This window comes from Athene noctua, chromosome 14 (genome assembly GCF_965140245.1).
Source record: "Athene noctua chromosome 14, bAthNoc1.hap1.1, whole genome shotgun sequence".
Taxonomy (NCBI): domain Eukaryota; kingdom Metazoa; phylum Chordata; class Aves; order Strigiformes; family Strigidae; genus Athene; species Athene noctua.
In genome coordinates this window covers 13,502,685-13,526,039 of record NC_134050.1, presented here as the reverse complement: position 1 = coordinate 13,526,039, position 23,355 = coordinate 13,502,685, and the positions used below count along the sequence as shown (strand labels likewise).

Here is a 23,355-nt window from a genome sequence, read left to right as displayed (position 1 = left end):
GTTGGAGGGGGAGAGATCCTTATCTTGATAATCTGCCTTCATGGCTGCTGAGGAATCAGAACGGGGAAGACAAGATGTCCACCGTTTTGTTTTGTTTTTTAAAGTGCAGCTTCTATCAAATGTTATTCCTTTGTATTTATAACCTTGTAAATCAAAGTTGAGGAAACCTGAGTTTTGCTTACTGTTTTAGGAAGCGGCCTCAGCCCCCAGTCCTTCCACAAATGAGCCTCTCATAGATGTTGATGACCTGGAGGAATTTGCCGTAAGACCTGCTCCACAGGGTGTCACTGTCAAATGCAGAATCACAAGAGACAAGAAGGGAATGGACCGAGGGATGTACCCTACTTATTACCTCCACTTGGAAAGGGAGCATGGTAAAAAGGTCATAAAATAACTTGAATGGCATACCAGTTGCATCTGATTATAAAAAAAAATATTAAAAGTCTGAAGAAGTCTTACAAAGAAAATATAATCTTATATTTTAAATATACTTTGATTTTCACTGAGAGCTGCCCTACAGTCTTCCAAAAGCAAAACAATAGTATCACTTTGTTCTACTGCCTTTCTTCATATGTCTAATCTTTGGCCCTGAATAATCCATGCATGGCACTTTTATGTGACAGTCAGCAGTTGGGGCTCTCTGCATTCTGTGGCCTGAAAAGCATCTATTTTCAACGTCACAGGAAGAGCCAGAGCAATTTAGAGTGAAACGTTTAATGAAACAGATCAAATTTAATTACTTAAACCATAAATAATGGACTGAATGGTTGAGAAGTCACTTTCCCTTTCCAGATTTTTATCTGGTCTTGTTAAGTCCCAGGAGATCTTCTGTTACTTTGCTAATGATGCTGGAAGACAGAAAAATTGCCTACAGTTTCCTTATATCAAAGCAGGAAGTGGTGTGTGCTAATCCCTTTGGCAATCTAGAATATGTTTTTTTGCACTGCTTAGGTGTTTCTGTTAGCTGGAAGGAAACGAAAGAAGAGTAAAACCTCTAATTACCTCATCTCCATAGACCCAACTGACCTGTCTCGGGGTGGAGAGAGTTTTATTGGAAAACTGAGGTAAACACTGGTACATCTAAGAATTTTCTTTCTATAATATAAAGTTCATTTGAAATTAAGAAGCCTGTAGCCACCATGACTTCTTAATTAGAGGCTTGACTACATCATGTGATAATGGTCTTAAAGTTCATGAGTATCCAAGACATGTTTTCAAAACATCTCAAGTACTTACAAGATCACATTTTAGTAGAAGTCAGCAGGACTGAAGCTCTTAAATGCTCAAAGGCCAGATTCTCAAGGGTGTACAAGTACAAATTACCTTAATGGGATTTTCAGGAGTGCATGAGTAGATTGTGTCTATCCCCTATTGATATAAATGCCTTGAAATGGAAGTTCTGTTACACAATCTGAAAATCTTTTTGGTTTTGCCCATTTCTTAAGGTTCTAATTAGAGTTATTTATAAATAGTGGAATTCTTTCAGAACAACGTCTTTCATTTCTGTCTGTCACTCCATCATACATCAGTCTGTTGTTGATACCTACATGGAGCTTCTCAGTGTATGTTTAGATCATCTGTGCCTGAGGAAAGGGACTGTGCTGCTAATTGCCATTTGCCTGTGTGGATCTTAGAGCTTCATGCACTATTTGTTGCAGTGCAGATACAACAGTGCAGACACTACAGAGGATAATGGGGTGTTAATATGTCCTAAACTGTATTTTGCTCTCCTTGGTGTGATTTCCATTTAAATAGGAAAGACTGATCTTATTTATAACTTTATGAAAATAACTTTCTGTATTCTAATACAGTTAGCAGTCAGGTAAGAAAAGAAATAGTTTTGTAGAGAGTAAGCATATTTTTTTTAAAAAGCAAGCAAACAAAATAACCCCACCTGAGTGTTTCCTTACTGCTTTCTTGAATTTACTGGTTTGCAAGATGTCATGAGAAATCTCCATTGTGACGATACGGGACAGTTAGTTTACTCTGCTGTACTGCACCTTTACATTTTTGTTATGGTCTTTAATCCAGGAGTTGCCATTTAGTTGGGATTAGAATTAACAACTATTTGTACTCAGTGTTCTCTGTCTTTCCTTTGGAACTACAATGCAGTAAAGGATAGATGTCTCAGGCAACATTACTGACAAATGGTGAGTGGATTTTCCATTTTTTTTGATAGATCAAATCTTATGGGAACTAAGTTTACAGTTTATGACAATGGAGTAAATCCGATGAAAACAACATCAAGCCTGGAGGCGAGTATCCTGCGTCAGGAGCTAGCTGCTATTTGTTATGTAAGTACTGCTCACAGGCAAAATATGCAAGAAAGGGCAGTTCAGTTTCTAAAATAGCACACTGAATTTCCTTCTCACTTATGATTATGTAAATCATCATTCATACTTTGATGTAATCAAACAGCTGATCTTCACTAGAGAAGCCAGGGAGTGGAAAGTAGAGGTGAAGAACGTTGTGCACAGAACCCGGTTGCCCAGTTCTCACTTTTGGTCAGAAGGTGTTGGAGCTTTTACATAACCCTCTGGAAGGGGTAGGATGCGTCACAGCCTGCAGGCACCATCCAAGGGAACCTTCTGAACTGGGAAGAGTTCTGCACGTGGAATTACTGCACTGAAGTATGATCATTTGTAATGACATTTTGGAGGAGGCCTCGCTGATCCAAAACACATGTAGCTGGACAGCTAGGTCTGCAACAGTGGCAGAGAAAATGGGATAAAAACTGTTAAACTCCTTTTTACTAGGAGAAAAACCTGAACTGACCCAAACAAAATCCAAAATTCAATTGAATGAGAGAAACCAGCCTCTTATAGGACAGTAAATAGTATTTGTCAAGGGCAATGCAGGCCATCAAGACTTGAAACCCAGTTGCTGTTGTTTCATGATTACTGAATGACTAACTGTTTTGGTGAGAGTATTCTTTCTGTCCAGAAATCTCTGGGCCCAAGAGATTATTCCAGTCAAAATTGATACACTGCTACAGAAAGTTTTTATTTTGACAAATCAACAACTTTTGACAAAAATACCCAAGAACCACTTTTCTGAAAAGTTCCTACCCCGCTCTAATCAAGGGTGCCTGGAAATCTGTGAGATCGAGGTCCAGCCATCCCAGCATATACCCTGTGTACGCACAGGATGTGTTCCTGGAAAGGTCAGCTTCACCTTGTGGGTAGCAACGAGTCTGGAAGATTTCAGCACAGGAAAAGAAAAGCAGAGAGCCATCCTTTCTATGCAAAGTGCTGAGAGCACTGAAGGGTGTCAGGATTAGCTGCTAATGTGTTCTTTTCCTGCTGCTTAGCATGCAGTTTTTCTGTGAATATAGAATAAATACTGTGTTTGTTTGCATGTGCCATTATTCAGCCACATGGCCTATGGTTGCAGACACACAGAGACACACACATATTGCTCCATTCCTGTTGGATTTGAAACTCTCTGAGAATTTCAGAAAATCCAGCTAACAGGATTTAACAGAAGAGTCCAGGATTTGATGTCAGTTTAGAGCTTGAAAGTTTCAGTAGGAACCTAGGAGAACTTATATTTTTAATAAAGATAATTTTACTGGTTTATATAGGAGGGCATTCCCTGGAGCCAGGCAACTAATCTTCTGGTACAAACTGGAAATACAAGGAGAAAACAAAAAATACGGATTTAAAAAAAAATGTTATATATTGAAAAATTTAGGCATTTCTTGTTTAAGTCTGCAACAACAATGACATTTGAACCATTAATGTTACCAAATAAAAAGCTCAGTTGTGGTCAGCAGAGGTAATTAAAAGTGTGAGTGTTGGAATGAACAGAACCATGGCTACTGTTTGGAGAATGTGGCTAAAATAAGCTGCTTTTATATGTTTGTTTTGGGATTAGTGGTTTAAAACTTGTACATTTGTATAAGAAAAGACTCGTTCCATCGATATTTTGATACTCATGGAGAAAGGCAGCAGGCTTGCAGGTGTGCTGTGGCCAGAGGACAAAAGGAAATCTGAATGATACTTCATTACTAGCCAGGTTTGCTAAAGTGAGATTATTGTTCCTGGCTGCAGCAGCACCACAAGCAAAGAATGCCAGAAAGAGCACTCCTGAAATATTGTTGTCCTCAGGTAACCTTTTAAATTCCTGCCTTGAGATTTTTCCTGCAGCAAAAACTATAATTAACAATACTTTGAAAGCACGACCATGCCTCTCACTGTCTCTCAGCTCATCCGATCAAGTACCCATCTGGAGAGAAAGCTGTACCCACTTCTACCAGTTTACTGAGCCTGACCTGCTGAATCATCTCAGCAGGTCTAGTTTATGCAGGCAGAAGCTGGTGATGCATCTGTTGTTAAAACTGTGGGATGAATGTGTTGAGAACTCTCATTGCAGAGCTCACCTTAGGGCACGTTTCAAGCAACAGGAATAGTCCACTTGTACTCTATCCACTGATGGCACACTAGCATATTAATAAACCTGCAGCAGCACCTAATGGCTGATTTCAGAATTGCTTGGCAAAATTTATCAAGAAGCAGTGAGGTGTAACTGTACCATTTGTACCAGTATTTTCTGTGCCGGATTCCTTTATATCCATAGTATCTCACAATTCAGTGTGCATCAGATTCTGCAGACAGGGAGCTCAGCTGGTATTCTGAGGTGTGACTCAGGTTTCAGTAAAGCAATAAACTGTTTCTACTCAGGCCTCAATCACTTGCATTGTGCCCCAGTGTGGTGGGATCTGTGGTTTGGGCTTTCTATGGAATGATAATTTCTACAGGTACGAAGGACTTGGCACAGCTGTGTGAATCAAGCCCAGAAAGGAAAGTGGCTGAAAGAAACTTGGGTCATTAAATTGTGAATCTCCTGGGAGCTGCTTCTGTCATGGCAGCTATTGCCACCATAGCAAAATGCTTACGTAATTTTCTGAGTGTGTAAGATTTTAAAAACAACCCTGGGGAGAGGCTCTGTGTTCTTTCAGGCCAGCTGATCGTGACACATGCTCACAGAACAGCTTAGTGGCTGGGCTAAGGCGAAGAGTGCAGCTCCTAAGCAATCCTGGGCCAGTCCTTAGCTGTTTTAAATCACGGGCGTGGTGGTTGAGTCAATAAGGCTCTACCAGCTAGCAGCCCTTATTTTGAGTTTCTATGTAAACCAAGACTGTTAGTGGCATTAAAATGGTGTGAAATCATAATTTGTCCCATGTTCCCCTAATAATGCCATTTGCAGTCCTGAATTTACATGCACGAAATAGTGGAGGAGAGAAATAAGAGATGCTGGGAATGAGACAGGAGATAAGGGGAATTAATTTTATTTGGATGCAGGTAGATTGGAGAGGATCGCTTTTAATTAAAGCTCCTCTTTTGTCCCTACTGTTTTCCTCATATATTCTGCATTTGTAGAATTTCAGTTCTGTACCTTGATTTTAGCAAAAGGATAGCTATTTGCCAGTAAAACTTTTAATATAATTGGTGATTGATGGAATGTGCAACTAGAAACCATTCCCTTATCATTTGGCAGAAGTATTGATTTTAGTATTTCTGCATAAATCCAAAGAATATAGTCCTGTTTTTTCAGAGTGATAACACTGCTTGGTGGGAGGGATGTGATTTAGCATTACTATTTAATTTTGCCTTGAACAATGTCTTCAACCAGTCAGCATCTAAATTAACTGTATATAACGTAACTGCAGCTTGATGAGAAGAAAAGCTTGTAAGGCATTGCAGAGAAGACCAAAATTGTCAGTAGTTAGTGAAAAATAGGTAAGCATGAATCTTTTCTTAGAAATTGTCCTCTGCTGTGCTGAATCTCTGCCGCTTATAAAATCTTCTGGCAGTCATTTTCGTTTGACTCTCGTCATGCTGTAGACCCAAGTATACGCTTCTAACTGAACTGATAACATTGCTTAACTGATAACATTGTGCCAAAAGCCAAGACATAAACGATTCAGAAAAGAGGTAGAATCTTCCCATTAATGTACAGAGTTCTGAAGAGACATGAATATACCTGGACTTCTTCAAGAATATTCAGTAAAATAACTCAGTGGAATTTTTCTTGCATGCATGAAAATCTTTAATGAGTTGTGTAAAATCTCCAGATGGTTTGCTGAAACAACCAGAGTTATTTCAAAGATCTGATGGATGACAGAAGCACAAGTAAATTTTAGGCGGGTATTTCCAGTGAGTTGAGATGCATGGATTTTTACTTGCAAAAGTAGAGGTGTTTTAAAAAGCTCCATGTTCCTTAAAATCAGAACACCTTAATTAAATATATAAAAGCAGAGACGTCCAAGTATGTCACTTCTAAATGTCCCAGTGGTAGAGCCACACCAGCTGGAGCCCGGGAGTGTCTAGTCCTTGGCATCTTGTGGCATGTGGCTGAGAATCACTCCAATGGGAATTTCCTTCCTGAGATTCCTTAGTGTGTGTCCACAGCCCTTCACCTGGGAAAGGTAGAGTGGAAAAAAATGCATGTGACGGGGGGGGGGGGGGGGGGGGGGGGGGGGGAGAAAAAAGGCACCACAAAATATGAGGAGATGGACTTCTAAAGGTGTCACTGTTTCATTTACTGGAGTTAATGCTAAAATAGGCAATTGAGTTTTACCAACTGTATTAGAAAATATTGCCCTTTACTCTTTCTTTTTCAAAAGTAGATGACTTAGTGAAATACATGGCCCTAGTTGTGTCTGTGGAAAAATAAAAGCAAGCCTCAGGTGAAAATAAGACTTTAGGGCTATTTAGATTTTAGTGGTTGTGTTTTGAGAGGATAGTGCAATACTGGAGTGCTTTTGTGAAAGGATGGTCAGAAAGGCATCAAAACATGTTTAATGGAAGAACTTCTATTTGTCATAGATTTATTTTTGCTGCCTATGTTATTTACTTTTCCCTGCCTTCATAGCTCAAAAATTTGCATTCATGATAATGTGTTTGTTTTTTACCATGCTCATCCCTAAGCATAACATAGCTGAAGACTGAAAACCACAGCACTGCTAACAGATGCTCTTACTGGCAGCTTCTTCTTATTTGCTTTTGTGCTGGCTCTGGAATAAATGGAGTTGGTCCCATATATTTAATTTTGTCTCTCATCAAAATGTGTGACTGCATTTTATGATTTTTAAATTACAACTACTTTATTTTAGGATCTAACAGTAGCCAAGCAATCTGGTTAGTTCATATCCTTTTTTAACAAAGGGATTTTTTAAAAAAAGTTGTATTAAGGTTGCTGGCAGCCAATGCTAGGAGTGTTTTTGGAAACCTCTCTATTTCCATTTTTCCTGTTGTTGGAGCTGCTAAGACAAAGCTAGAATGTTTGGCAGTGCCAGTGAAGGTAGCAGTTTCAAGATGTGTTTTGAGTTGACTAACCAGATAAGTTCCTTGGGCTGCCACTGTGTCTCTCTGTTGAAGAAATTAACTTTAAAAATACAGAACATGATGAACTATTTTCTAAACATTTTTAGGAAACAAATGTCTTGGGGTTTAAAGGACCTCGTAAAATGAGTGTGATCATACCAGGAATGAATATGGACCATGAAAGAGTTTCCATCAGACCACGAAATGTAAGTCATACCATCAGCCAACAGTAAAAATGACTTGAATTCTTTTTCAGTTAGTTGGTTTTTTTTGCATTTCTGAAGGTTTAAAAAACCCAGTATTTGAACAATTGCAAAACAATGGGATGTGTGACTAGTTCTGTGACTCACAAAAGCACTACAAATAATATGTATTTTGATAATAAAAGATACAACTAACCTTTTCTGAGCTGTGGAAAGGACTTGAATGCACATTTGCATTGAGATACTCAGAGTTCTCTGTTTTATCTGATGATGCTGTTTTGAGGGTTGAGGGTGACTGTTTAGCCTTTGGGCTAGGATTTATGAATATTTTTCTCTGTGTGTGAATTTATTTTTTTTCTTTTGAGTGTTAAACTGAAGTGTGTATCTGTGGTGTGTGCAGGAACATGAGACACTTCTTGCAAGATGGCAGAACAAAAATACAGAGAGTGTCATTGAGCTGCATAACAAAACGCCTGTCTGGAACGATGACACCCAGTCCTATGTGTTAAATTTCCATGGTCGAGTCACACAGGCCTCAGTGAAAAACTTCCAAATTATTCATGATAATGATCGTAAGTATAGCTCTCTGTCTGTAATGTGCAGTGATTCTGGCCTTACTGTTGTTACCTGAGTGAGTTTAATTTAGTTATGTGAGTCCAGCTTCATGCTGCTCTGCCTTGTGGCCATGACATTGATGCAGGTTGGGTGTTTAAATGCTCATGCTAGAGACAGGTGATTCTGCTGTGTGCTTAGTTTTCTCCCTTGGCTTCCTGGCTTGTGAACTGAGCAACAGTTCAGAGTTGTCTCTGCTCTCAGAGCTGCCGTACTTCCAGTCAGCAGGACCCTGGTCACTCCACTCAAGCACTTGTATCACACAGTCCTTCCTTGGCTTTCTGTTCACTCTGGTCCCCATACACTACCCAGCTGAAGACAGTGGCAGACAGACCCATCCCACTGCACATCTGCTTTGCCATGACTAGTCCTGGTAGCCTTAGTCCTCCAGAACATGTTCCCTGAACATACCAGGACTGCCTTTCACACCATCACTGGGACCTCACCAGTGTGCTGCTTTCTGCCAGAAATGTACAAACCCCTTTTTACTCAAGCTTAGGTACAGTTGTTGGAGCAGGGATAAAGACAAGTGCTGGAGTGGAGTGACACTGCCCCACTTCACGCTGGCTTTAGGCAGGCACAGTCACTAGGTGCTGGGGTGCACTGGGCTACACCAGTGCCGTGCTTAGACTGCAGGGGAATATTGGAAACTGGTGAAAATGGCTATGCTGGTCTCTGAGAACAACACTGAATTTGAAACATTGGCATATGCATTTGCTGCATTTTATAAGGTGAAACAATTACATCTGCTTCTGTAATTAAACATTTCAAACTATGAATGAGGCTGAGATTTCCTCTTGCTGACAAAGAGTACAAAAGGGAAAAAAGGTTGAGGAATCATTTCTGAATATGACATAACAGAGAGACATGACTAGGTCCAGATCATAATCGTGCCTTCTTTTCCCTCATCCTTGCTTGTCCATTTGCCAGAAGTTAAGTGGGAACAGAATTAATTGGTTCTTGGTACACGTGAAACTCAGCACTAGGTCTGTGTAAGAAGTTTGAACGTTCTATACAGAAGCAATTTTCTCTCAGTACTTGCAAAACCCACTTTCTATCTGTGTAATTTTTTGACAGTAACAAGTCCTCCAATCCTTTATCACTCAACTGTTCCTCACTCAAGCCATCCTTGCTTCTCCCCCTGTTATCAGCACACCCACTTGCAAGAATAAGTGTTGTGAAGTTTGATGAGTGAGCATGTTTTGTTTGTGTTTTGTTGAACTGAGCCAGAGGATGACGTTGAATGCATGTTTATTTACTAAGGGCTGCAAACAAAAATAATGCTTTGTCACCTTTTATGACCTTTCTTCCAGCTGACTATATAGTGATGCAGTTTGGCCGCGTGGCTGAGGATGTGTTCACCATGGACTACAACTACCCAATGTGCGCACTACAAGCCTTTGCTATTGCCCTTTCAAGTTTTGACAGCAAGCTGGCTTGTGAGTAAAGGGGCATGGGTGAGCATCCTCTCAAAGGAAGCAGTTTGCCATATGATTCCCAATTCCTGCTGGTGTCACTTATGGTCCATACTAACCAGGTCAGGGAAAATGCAGTTGTGGAGGACCATTCTATTGCTGAAGAGAAAGTAAAAGGAATCTTCTAAAAATTCAGGACATTCAGGAGATAATTTTTTTTTTTTTTCTGTCATATTTTTCTGGAAGTGGCATCAAGTTTGTGTAAATAGAAGTTCTATCTCATGTCCTTGGTTATGTTATGGAGCGATGTGCCATGATGTACTGTACCGTGGCTCTAGTAGCACCATTATAACGGTGTCTTTTTTAAATCTAGAAAGGGCGTGCACGCTCGAAAAATTTCTTTTTACATTTAAGAATTATTCTGAGGCTGCAATCATACCTCAAGGTTGCATTCGTACATCGACTAATCAGAGCTTCACATCATCCAGCATAAAAGAAAGATCACACAAAAGATGCACTTTTTTGAATGCGCAAGGATCTCGTGTAGTATAAAGCCAAGTCTGAAGGTTGAAAACCTATACTGGACTGAACTTGATGCATTGCTATTGTATATGTAGTAGGGCATGATGAATTTTAATTGCAGTAGGAGGAAATGGAGAAGTAGAAAGCACAAAACAATGTTGCACAAGTCACTTGAATTCTAAGCTGTCATGTTTTAACATCTACATGCTTTTTAATTTGTTTCAAATGAAAATGTATTTGGAGTACAGAAAAGTAAAAGGAAAATGTCTAGATGCCAAGAAAGCATAACTTATGTTGAATTTGGCATGTTGCGTGTTGGGAATTTATATCCTTGTATTGCTGTGGTAATTCAAACACATATTTTGTATGAAGTGATATAAACAGTTGGATAAAGGCTCTCTGCAGAGAATCTTATTATTTTGAACAGGCTGTGTAAAGCTGAGGAAGGTAAATGGAAATATTTTATTAAATTTGTCTGGCCTTTTGCGATTTTACAATTTGTTGATTGTATTTTTTTTGAACTTTCAACGACAACCACTTTTCATATTTATTTCCCATTGTAAGAACTCTTGAAATCAATTGAAACTGTGTATGTTATTCTCCAATGTAAACGTGCCAGCTACTGAGCTAAATCCTTCTAGGCAAATCTAGTGTGTGCTGCATACAGATGAGAGACTGGCAGGTCACAGAATAGCTCAGAATAGTGTGGATTTTTTGTTTCTTTTTTTCTGATTTATCTGGAACATATAAACAAATAATATTTCAAAACACAAGCAAAGAACAAACTATTCTCTTCTCTTCTGAACATTTCAAAGCCCGAGAGCTGCACCTGAAAGCACACTGTAAAACACCTTTAAAAATAATTAATCTTTCTGCCATTGTTCTGTACAATGTTATCCTAAACAGCACACAAAGTGATAGAATTTATATGTAGTTCACCAGAAGGGTATTGAAATGTGAGTGAAGAAGTAATTGCATTTTATACTGTACGTATTCAGATCCTCCTTTTTTTACTCTTCATAGACTCTAGCATTGCGCAACCAAAGATTATGTAATGAGAAAATGAGATCAAATCTGCTTGTCTTATAGCTGTCGGTCCCTTTTTGACTATAGGGGACAGGCCATGAAGAGACATTGTGCCATTTGGACTGTATAATTTCAGCTAACAAAAGAAATAGGCTCCCTTCTTCACATTTGCCTTCGGGTATCCTTCCCAGTATGCAGACAAGGAAATCTCACATAAGAGATGGAAATAGGTAATTGCCAGCGTTTTTTCTAATCTTTTTTAAAATCTAGGGGGAAAAGTCTGCTGGCTTTGAACAGTGTTTTGTTGATGGACTGAGCCTTTATGTCCTCTTTATATTACAGGAGGCTCTGTCTTTTTTTCAAATCTTTTTTCAAGAAGCCTTTCCACACAATGGTATCAAGTGGAAAGACACCTTTCATTTAAGAGAAATGAGCAGTCAGTTCCTTCAATGAATGATCAAAACGATGAGTCATGAGCTTCAGTGTGATACTTAGGCATTGCACATGGATGCTTTGTTTTCCCCAGTGGTTGGTGGTTTCCCACCAATTCACATCCCCATCTGTGATCTCACTTTGGCTTTTTAACAGAGAAGGCCCTTGGGCCTTGGTTACCTCATGTCAGCTTTTAAAAACTAGCTCAAATAATAACCAGAATTTTTTGTTTACTGCAAAACCAGACAGGAGTTCCCAGTGCTGATATTTAGACATGGATGTCAAGAACTCCACAGCACGGGAACAGTTCAATCTGCACGGCTTTAATTCTGTGACCCGCCAGGCATACATTTTCTTTAAAGCCTGAGAAAGTGGCACCTGACATAGTTTTCTGCCTCTCTCTGTGCACAACACTGTGTCAAAGGACCTAAGTGTCTTATGGTGCAAATATACCATCTGTTGGTGGTAGCAGTGGCGTTAGTTTAGGAAGGGTTATTTTTAACACCGATCATAACAATGGTCTGATTTGCATTATGGCCCCACAGGGAGTTGTCACCAAAAGGAAGCTCATGTGCAGTGAACTCCTGCACAAGGGTGAGAATGAGGGGCTGGAGAAACGCAGAGAGTTCAACTGCTTGGGAGAGTTTTGCTGCCAGCACATTGTGTAACTTCACTCTCACTGCATGTTCTTCCCAGACAGGTATTTTTTTAACCTGTAAGCATGCCAAGAGGAAAGTGGTGACTCAAATTCCCATCGTCTTAACAGAATCGTACAGGGACATCAGCCAACAAGCTGCTGAGGAAAAAATTCCCCACCGTAAATTGAGGTCACTAGAGGGGGATGTTAACCTGGCACTAAGAGCAATAAGCTCTCATTAAATCTGGTTCAGTTACAGTAGGATTTGCACCTAGTGGCCTTTACCAAAACCCCATTTCCTCACTGTTGTTGAGCAAGGTACTGGGTTCTTCTGATTCACTTAACCATTACCATCTGCTCCAGAGGCATCTGTATAATTTCTGTTGGACAGATTCTGGTGAAGTTCACTACTGCACGTCAATGCAAGGTACTATCACAGGTTTTCCAACACATCTCCAAATTTTATTTTCCTAACTTGGTAAAGTCACAGCAGGTTCTGTCAGACGTGATACTCCATTGTCCTCACAAAGTTAGTTTTTCCACCCCACCAGCAATAAAATCGTGGCACCAGTATGTATTTTCAGAGATAACGTCCATACTAAAGTAACTGAGGAGTAGTTAGTGCCACACTCATATTAGTAGTAGGTTCTGCAGGCCTGCATGACAGTGTGCAGTGGGGCATAACCTTGTTTACTTAATGTGACAAAGAACAGAATGGCACTCAGCTGTGTATTTCCTTCACATAGTCCTAGTGAGTGTTTGGATACTGTCGATTTAATATTATTTAAAATCCCGATATTGATGATTTTTGCATCTGCTGTTGATTTTGGCAGAGAGTTGTAAACAAATGCCTTGCCTGAATTGCTTATAGGCAAATACTGCATGCTTTAATGAGAGTTCTTAATCTAACTTGTCACTCTGTTTACATCAAACAGTTTCTTCCTGGCCCTTTATCTAATTTTGTTAATCTCTGATGTTCTGTTCCTTCTCATTCTCCTCACAATCCCTTTATCTTCAAGGATGTGCAACTCAAAAGTGTTTATTTTGACAAGGTTACTCAGTGATCTCTCTGCAGATGAATAATGCCTTCGGTGCACATCCAGTGATGCTCCTGCAGTAGAAGCCTTATCAGAGAGGTGAATTTGGCCCTTTGGCTTTTCAATAGAGTAAATTAACACATTAAAAGGTAGCAGATAAAAAAGCTTGCCTAAAATATAATCAGAATTTTTCTGAGTAAACATTCAGTAACTGCAGTTCCCAAACCATTGGTTGCAAATCAATGAGCAGAACTGTCCACAAGCCTGAAGGCAAACTGTTAGACAGATTCCCTTTGTAGTGCTGCTTTATTTTTGCTTTTTCAAAAGGTTAAAAGTGATTTTGTGAGCTGAAGTGTGCTGGGGCCCTAAAATTATTTTTTAGAAGCTAGACATCACTCCACTCCTTTTGTAGGACAATATATGGCACATAAAATAGTAATGTCATAGGCCATTGTTACAAATTCTGATGCTAAGAAGTCTGTGAGAATGGTTTTATCATAATTACTGGGCAAATCTCTCACTATTCAAGTTCCCTTCCAATAGTGCTGGAGTTCCCAGCTAGCTGTCCTCATGAGGTACTACAACTGTAGCAGCTTTAGTGAAAAGGGCTCTGTAACAAAATCTGGTAGCTGTATGAGTGAAAAACATTATTGTGGAGTCAAATGACACCACTGAGTTTTATTGGTCATGGTGAACCGATGCCATGATTTTGAACTTCCTGGTTTTTTGCTCCCTTTTGATGAACAAAAGGAGAGACTTTCAACAAGCAGAGATACGAGTGAGGTCTCCAAAATTATTGAGCATTAGACCTTTTTTACCTACAAAAATCTTACCCCTACCTGAGTGCTGCCCGTTAAAAAAGAAGGATATCAATCCAGTCCTTAGTACAGAAAATCACTCCCAGTTCTTGTAGCTAGGCTTTTTACAAATTTTATTATTAATTTATTAGTGATTTCAAATAAGGATACCACAAGGACTTGGCAAACAAGAGTTCTTCCCCTGAAGAGATGATGACTCTAGACCAACATCAGAATATTTTGTATTTTATTATTTTAGTAGGATAGGAGAGGGAGTTGCTTGGTGTTTTGGGTAGAGAGAGTTTCTCCTTATGTTTGGCAGGTGTCAGAGGGAAGATTTGGGGTTTGATCCTGTGGCATTCTAACTAGTTCCCTCATACTATCCTATTGCTCTCCTAAAACGTAATTTGCAAGATTTTTTCCTGGTTTTAGAGAAGCATGTGCTCACCAATAAAATCTCTTTGCTTGGCAAATAAGGATGGTATGTGTGATAAAGCAGCAGTCACCTTTATTAGAATTATGGGCTGATGACTCTCATTTCTCAAAAGGCCTCATTTTGCTTACCAGAAGAAAGTAGCTTTATACATATAAATCTTGCACTAGAACTAATCTAAGTGTAGAATCCAAGCTTTTCTTGTATGTGCTGTCTAATGACAATGGGTTTCTCTTGTTCTTCATGTATGAAATGTACCTTCCCGGGTTCTGCTCTTTAAGTGTTTGAAATTAATGATGTAGATATTTTTAAGTTCTTTCTGTTGCTCACAAAGGAACTAAGAAAAGGATTTGCGCAACTATCTCGATGCTTTGGTATTTTGCTATGAACTATATAGCTCAGTAGCTGATACTCACAAATGCCTGTATATTGGATGAAAGTGCATTAAAACTTATTTTATATGTTATATTTTACTTAACTGCCCCAAAACTTTAGAATCCTCCTTTTCAGTAAGGGTATGTTTATCCATACCTTCACTGAGAAGACTTGGATTAACTGGCTTTCTGGAAACTGTTTAATGGAACCAGTACACTGGTTTGCTATATTGCTTTAGGAAGATGACATAGTTCAGAAAAATTATGCTTCCATTTTTGAGAAAAAAACCCTTTCTGTTCACTTTATGATTGGATTACTCAGCAACACTGAAAGCTTATCATGGTTTTATTTAAGTCTTCAAAGGCAGTTTGAAAATTACTCTGACAAAAGCTTGATAACACATGAACTGGAATGAAATCCTACTTGAGAGTCAGAACCCAGCAAATACCAGTGAATACTCATCCATCTATTCTGTGCTTAGGTACTGCTTCATGTAAAAAAAAGTCCTGAAGAGTCACAAATCTGTGTTAAAATCAGCCTGGTCATTTAGGCTGTCCAACAGGCTTGGGGATCAGATCACCTGGGTTTTAATCCCAACTGACTGTGTGACTTTGTGCAAATCTTGTAACCTCTTTGTGCCTCAGTCCAAAGAGCTGAATGGAAACAATAGTTTTCAGACCTACCTGTGTCTGTCCCAGTTCTAAGAGACTTCTCAGGAGTGTTTCGAGGCTGATGGATGGCAGGTGGTGTTGGCGCAAAGTACCCTATTTAATTCTCACCGAAGGAACAACAGTAAAATATGACCAGTTTTCTACCACCTATGTAGAAAATTAATAGCTAATCAATCTCTTAGGATAAAATCTTGACACTGTTAAATTCTATGGTAATCTTGTCAATTATTTCAGTGAGGCTTCAATTTTTTTTACCTTGTGTAATTTTTGGTCACTAAATGTGCAGAAAAAACATTGAGAAATCATCTGATACACTTTTTCTTCTCACATTGATGTGTTGTTCATTGTGTTTGAGTTTGCACCATCAGTTTTAAAACTACTGTTCCTGAACATTTTGCAGAGGTTCAGTTAATGCAACTGCCTATTTATGCTTTTATGTAGCAAACTGAGACACTTCGCAATTGTGCTGCAAATTGTCTTTTTGTACTTCTGGGTGTTTTTTTTTTTCCTTGGATGTGACTCAGCTGTTCGAAACTTGTTACTGCAGAGTTTGACTCTGTCACGCACATCTGATTTAAAAACAACGAGTCTCATGATTTATGACTACCTTTATACTCGTATGGGATGTTTACAGTGCAATCTATTTCTCACATTTGACCCTGTATCTGTGGCTTCTTACTGAGGTTATCCCACTTGGCACAGTGCCATTAGAAGTATCAGTAATTTATAATGTGAACTCTCTCAAAGTAACAGAATATAATTTATAAACATTTTTATAGATTTTAACATTAAAATGTAGCTGATATGAATGCTTACAGATTGGGTGAAGTTACAAGAAAGTTGTTTGTTCAAAATTCTCTTTCCTTAAGCCTGTGTTGAAGTTTGAGCTCTCATTGAAGCAGTAAGATCCTGCTCCTGCAGCTCCATCTGTGCAAGCAGGATACAGTTTGGCCTGTGCAGACTGCCAGACTCTGTCAGTGTGATCAGGACACAGTGAGCAATGGGATTTCCAAAGTCCTAACAAGAGTGCACTTGCTAATTCTCTTAGGCACTCTTGAACATCACATAAGAAATCATGTACCTTTCCTATGTTGACTTACCAAATAACAGCAGAAATATTTTCACTCCCTTTGGATTTTTTTTAAATTTCTTTTTAAAGGCTATGCTTACTGTCTAGGCAAGTGTAATATTGTAAGACATTTAGTTTGAAGTCCTGGAAGATTATGTCATGAGATCGCTTATTTTGACAGTGCAGAAAATCTCACAAGTACACAAACCCAGAGTATGTTTTGTGACAGTGGGCTTTGGGCACTGCTCGTGCTATGAAGTTCAGCGTTCAAACAAGTTTGTGAGCTCTGGCACCTCGTGACAGGTTTTCATTCCAGTCTGGGGACATCAGAAGATAACCCAATTATTACCAACCTCTTCCCTAGGGAGAATCTCCTGTCCTCGCTGGCTAGAAGTAGAACTATATTGATCTTGATGTGTCTTTAAACATTATGGGGTTTTTTTTTAGCTATTTAAAAAACATTTTCAAAGATGCAGTTTGAGCTTAAAGAAAAGTTGTTGAAGTAGCTGTAGATGTACCGAGTTGATTTGGTTGAGAGGCAGCTGTCTTTTCCAGCAATTTTCTCAGTTGACATATGAGCAGCGCTTCATAGTCCTACTGGAAAAACATAATGCAGCTATTATAATATGCTTTCCTTGGGTTTTGCCTTATGATGCTGCTTTTTTCTGCCCAATTATGTTTATTTCTGAAAGTTACTACTTCCAGTGCTAAACAGAAATAGAGCAGTGTTTTCTACTGAAGTATCTGCCTTATTTTCTGCTGCCTCACATGTGGAGATTTGATATTTGATACTAAAAATAGAATTTTTTCATTTTGTCTAGAAAACCTGTTTTTTTCTTAAATCATTAACTTTTAGTGCTACGTGCCTGGATTGACAGAGGGTTGGGGTTTTTTTCCAACCAGAAATCTTACTACTGGCAGAGTAGCATGTGCCATAAAACATCCAATGATGCCCTGTTGCATACTACATCAGTGTGAGGGCCTGGCCCAAAGATACAGCCCTCTCTCACCAAAATGGCACCACTTTCTTTCTTGGAGGGCTTCCTGTTGATACTTTTATGTTTATTGCAGCATCTTCCATCTTGGGGCCAGTCTGTGATTAGGTTAATAAATATCAGCCTTAACAAACATCCATGAACTAAAAACCCTTCACATCAGCAGTTAAAGCCTTACAGCAGTCCAGAAGCAGCAGGTAAGTAGTATTACCCTTTTAATGGCAGTGAAGCTGTGACTTGCAGTTTATAAAAAACAATCAGACAGACAAACACAGAGTTATTTTTAGAGCTGGCACTAGAACTAAATTCTTAGTCCCTAAACCTGTGCTCTCGCTATTGCTGTGGGTGACCAGCTGGTATACAAAGGGTCTCTGTTTTGAACTTTGTTGTGAAGACTAAACTGTTTCACTTCAGTTTGGAATACTGGAAAACCAAACCACATTACTAGAGAGCTCTCATCAGGCAATTGAAATTACACTGAAATCAAATTTCATGCATATTCATTTATGAGGATGGCCCAGAACATACACAAGGGTGCTGTGCAAGTGTCAGGAACTGAAAAGTTGCACAGCAAATAATGCAAGTAAAAAAACAGCAGGGCTGTATTTCATTTCTAACTCTATCTGGATATTCAATGTTTTATAGTGTAGGCTGAAAATACAAAAACGCTGCGTACTGTTAATTTTAACTTCTGGTTTAAAGTAGGGCTACAGCAGCGATGCTTACTCTTACAAGATTTGTAACAATGTTGTCTTAAAAAGCTGATTGTGGAATATGGCTCTTTAATGGATTCTCAGGAGTTACTGAATTCAATGACACTATGACAAGGGTTTTTAAAAACAGAACCAAAAAACAACTGCTTTCAAAAGTACTGGTTATTCTGTCGTTTGGACTACATAGCACAAGTCCATGAGGATGAATTCCTAGTTGGTGTCACTCAAATAGTCTCTTCTTGCAGATGGTTGATGCTTTTCAGCTTGTAATCTGTATTACTACAATTTCTTTGTTTTAAGCTCCCTGATTATTTTTTTTTCCAGCTATAACTTTCTCTTGTTTCAAACATGTACAGGTTTTTCCACATGGGGACATTCCAGAAAGCTAACTCAGTGAAACTGATAATGTCTGTGAATTAAAGTGTGTTAAATCCCTGTGTATATGTTCTCATTTCGAAGTAAGGTGGCCTTCAATTCCAGTTGTATAATCCTCCGCGGGGGTATTCATCACATTGTGCAGTTCAAGGTTGTTGGCGAATTTTAAAGTGCTGAATAGGTTTCTAACCAAGATACTGGAGAACATATGTAAAGGGATTCACCCTTCTGTATTCTCAGGGTGGCAATTATGACTTACAGTACAGCATTTCTAACAGTGGGCTCTTTTAATTGTACTTGCAAAGCTCAGCACCTGCATAGCACCTGCACACTAGACACCACGTTTCTGAAGTTCTCTTTTTCTACTCCAGTGGTTTTCAGCATGCTCAGATTTATTGCCACCTCTATGAAGAATTTAAGCTTCCAGAAAACAGTGTGCTTTCGTCTTTGGATTTTGTGGATGACAGGGATCTGGGGACCGTATGCTGAAAGTTAACTGCTTTACTAGTATAGCAGAACTTGATGCTAGGAGCATGGTGTAAATGATGCCAGTATAACTAGGTTTATTTTTTACAATGCCCATCAGAGATATGCTTGTTTCTCAGAAAATAATATTTTTTTCTTCTCCATTTATATCTGCCTGGATCTGAGGATGAGACCCTTTTAGCGTTCATGCAAGCAGCTACCATATAAGAAAAACACACACAAAGGTCTATTATGGATGGCTTTATCACTAAGCAATGCAACTATTACATGCTTACTGTCATCCTGCTATGTAACAGTGCATGTTTTTTCCCATTTGCTGTTTCCCACCCTGTGTGCTTGTCACCAGTCAGAGGACACTGCTGAAGAGACAAGCATGGAAGTTTAGCAAAGTAGCTGCAGAACCGAAGCCATTAAGATGTAGTTCTAATACTGAAGAAAGAGCTCCTCCCAAAGGCAAAAATTGGGACCAGTGGCTTGTAAAATTATTTGGACTTTTCATGTGTTTGCATTGCATATAAGATGATAACACTTTTTTTTTTTTTTTTTAAATTATACTTGGACTATATTAAGCCCTAAGCCCAGAAAAAGGAACATAAAAGGAGTGCAGTTACAGAGAAGCAAATAAAAGTGCAAACAAGCTCCATTTGTTGGAGGAACTTGAAGTGTGAAGGAACTTGAGTGTGCAGGCAAGGCAGTAGTGTGTACCGGGGAATGACAGTAGGGTGATTTCTTGCTGGAGAATTGGCAGACTGCTTGTCATGGCTTAGAGCGAGTAATGGAACTTAGTAGTCATTGATGGACTACGATGGTCACTGCTTATGTTGCCTTATATTGGTAAGAACTCTGCCCATAGCGTTTGTTTCTCTCCTAAACAGCTTGGTTTATGTGCAGATTTCTTCATGATGACATTTTGACCCATTTATTTTTATTTTGGGCCTAATCCAAAGCCTGCTGGTGTAACTGAACGTTTCTTTCTGACTTCTGCTGTGTCTCCATAATGCCACACTTACGTGTCTCTACAAGAGTCCTAATGTCTTCTTGTCTGTCTTTGTTTAAAAGGGGGTTATCTGGAGCTCAAAAATCGGGCATTACTGGCATGAATACTTCAGAAAATTGCATTTGGAAGGGAGGCCAAATTTTGCTCTTATGTACATCCCATGAAGCCTTGTTGACACTCAAAGGGGAATCAAAACCATCCTATTACATGTGCCATCAAATTCTGTGATGTCCTTATGGCTACAAAATGACATTTAGAAAAACAAAATGTTGCTAATAGTTGCCTGTGTTTTAAGGGGCAATAGCGGATAACTGACCCTGCACAAGAATTAGCAAATCACACAGGGAGTTTCCCTAAGAAACAAGGTCTTTAAGAAACAAACCTATTACAGGGGGTTACTGTGAAACATGTATGAAAAAAAAAAATATTGAAGCTTTGGTAATTTTTTTAGTATCTTAAAAGTGTAAAACTCTTGTGATTGAAATGAACATTTTATTTCAAATAAAAAGTCCTGAACTTCGTGACATAAAAGTAAGATCATCTGGCAGTTACATACAACGTATAAAGGGGGTGCACATACATGCCCAGTACACCAGGATTCTCAGTATTGGAGTGGGTTTAATTTATGACTTTCCCAACATCTTTCAATTTTAGATGTCCAAACATCCGTGCTGGGCACACATGCATATACATATCTAGATAGTCTTAAAATATTACCTTTGGTGATACCTAGGTATTAGTCGTCTTTCCTATTCTTCACGCTGACAGCATAAACCAAGATATTAATTTGCCTTGGCATTAATTATTGCAAAATATCTCTAAAAGATAGAGTCTGCTATTTGAAACCCCTTTTAAAATAAATTTAAACAACTGAAATATTCCCGTGGAAAAGATTTTTTTTAAAAATATCTCTTAAATGTGTCTGTATCCGTTAGAGATAACCATCTCCTTTCCCTTTTTCCTTTGAGCTGACTCTTCAGTGGGATTGATCCATGCAGTGAGTCAGTCCTTACCCATCATTACAAGACTGGGGTTGCTTTGCCTTTTCGAACAATTTCTTATACTCAAGAGTAGGGGAACAAGGGAAAAAATATCCTTGGATGGTGGATGATGTTTTGTAATTCAATAAACCTTCAGAATTATCTCAGAAAGTAAATACTTTCGAGGTGGTTCATTTCTAAGAGTTCCTAGCAGACAGTGACGTGGTTTTGTATTTCCCAACACTGTCTTCATCTAGCTAATGGCAGTCTGAAAGATCCAGTGTTTGGGAGCAGCTGTAGAAATACCCATTTTAGAATGTGTTGGGACTATATCTGCCTGTAAAGAAAAATACACCTTTGTTTCTGACTTGTTTACTTGAACTTCAACAAGTAGAAAATGTAGGTGCTATGTGAATTTTTCTGTCCCCATAAAATGAAAGCGCAGTTTAGTTAGTTTTTTTTTTACTAGTCCCACAATAAACATCTAATTCATCTCTGCCTTTGTTAAATAAACCAGTGATATACATACAGTTGAATTTGAGTATGTTAAGATCTAGACTTCCTTTACATTATATGGGGTTTAAAAGTGGAAAATATAATAACTGACAAAAAATCTCTTCGTTGTGAGAACTAATATTTAACCAGTCATGTTTTTTCATAATGCCTGTAAGACATTATGCTTATTTGCACACAAAACTGTCTTGACCTGTTTCAAGTAGTCAGGCATCACATTTTTGTTCAGAGAGTTTTAGATAAACCTGCAAGAATGTGCTTTTACAAAGTAAATTTTTTAAAGAAACTCTTTGATATTCTGTAGTAAATGTATTTATTTACCAGTACGTGCAACAACTAATTTTTGTATTTTCACATAATTTACTTGGTGTATGTCATAGAGGTTCTAGTGTTTGTCAATACAGAACACTGTGCAGAAGTATTAAACATAATTTGTTTGAAACAATTATTTTTTTCCCTACCCAAGGTCAGCAACACCTTGATAAATTACCTACACAGAGTATGGAGGTTATTTAACATAAGGAGTTTCCAGTGCTGTTTAAACTGTATTTTTACCTTTAATGCTCATACGAATGCAAAACAAAGAACATAGCCATAGAAAGTTATACTGTCAGTCTTGACTTTATCAGTCATTTTCAGCCTGTACGTCTTCTCAAAGTGTGAATGCAAAGATTTGAACTTGGGACACACTATAAATACTCCTGTTACCCCTCTTCCTGAAGAGGAGGGTGAGATTCCTAATGAACACTGGCCGAGCAGAGGCCCACTTGTTTGCTGCTTTAGGTCCCCACCACCCGACAATCCTGTCCCATTCCTGCTACCTCAGTGCTGTTTGCTGTGAGGTGAACCAATTCCTTCCAAGTCTAGCTGAAGGACTGAATTTTTGGCCTGCTCATTTCTATCAAAATTAGTCTGGAAAATGGTCAGAAAAACCTGGGATGTAGTTCAGTAAGGACAAGAGCAAAGAGCTGTACTTAGGCTGGGATGATCAGCTGCACAATTACAAAAAAACCCCAAGCTTTGAACATGTAAAAAGCTATTGGAAAGCAGAAGATAAGTTTCTGTCCTCCATTATCTCTGATAGACAGAACCGATTCAAATTGTAGTCAGATTAAACAACAGAGAATTTTCTGACTACAAAGCAGAACTTGTAGCAAACAGAATGCAATGTAAACAGAACTTGTTGTCTGAGAAACTTTCAGTGACAAGTTGCAGTTTCCTGTCAGGAACAATAGGTTTGGGTAGTCTTGCATTTTGATGTGTGGTTGATCACAACAGTAGTTACCAGCAGAGAGGAGTGGTCTCTGGAAACCTTCTAAGCCATCCTGGGAAGATCACTGACAAAAACAAGCATATGGTCAGGTGTCTATTTGCTCTCTAGGAATCTGTGCCCTTCCTGAAAACTGGTGAAGCCCCAAAGCTGAGAAAAGTCACTTGACTAGAGCAACCTTTCCAGATGTATTTGTACAGAGGATGCTCAGTCTGATCTGATGTTCATTTGCTTTGAAATATGTGGTTGATATAACACCATTGAAAAATAGCTAATTTTCTAACTCTTACTTGGGTTCTCTTGTCCAGTGTTTGTGATACATGAGGTTAGAAACAATGTTTTTATTAGGTTGTGCAAGTAAAAATCATTTAGATAGAGGATTATTGCACTACATTGTTCTGTGACCTCAAAGTTAATAATAATTTTCTTAGCTGGAAAAGGAAAGAATCCAACATATAAACGCTAAAGG

The 23,355-nt window shown here is 38.7% G+C and overlaps 1 protein-coding gene across 9 annotated transcripts in view; it reads left to right on the top strand.

Annotated features, from left to right (window-relative positions):
- TUB (TUB bipartite transcription factor) overlaps positions 1–23,355 on the top strand; it is a 172,360-nt gene that overhangs the window by 135,613 nt on the left and 13,392 nt on the right. For 7 of the 9 annotated variants that reach the window (XR_012634554.1, XM_074918598.1, XM_074918597.1 and 4 more), the window contains 6 exons: positions 191–382; positions 952–1,064; positions 2,180–2,294; positions 7,436–7,534; positions 7,932–8,103; positions 9,457–9,582. Coding sequence is in view for 8 of the 9 variants with exons in the window: in XM_074918598.1 (XP_074774699.1) it covers positions 191–382; positions 952–1,064; positions 2,180–2,294; positions 7,436–7,534; positions 7,932–8,103; positions 9,457–9,582 (817 nt within the window). In the remaining variant the exon portion in view is untranslated. Of the gene's footprint in view, positions 1–190; positions 383–951; positions 1,065–2,179; positions 2,295–7,435; positions 7,535–7,931; positions 8,104–9,456; positions 10,578–23,355 lie in introns of those variants that run through there. The other 2 variants (XM_074918599.1, XM_074918593.1) reach the window with 1 other exon arrangement.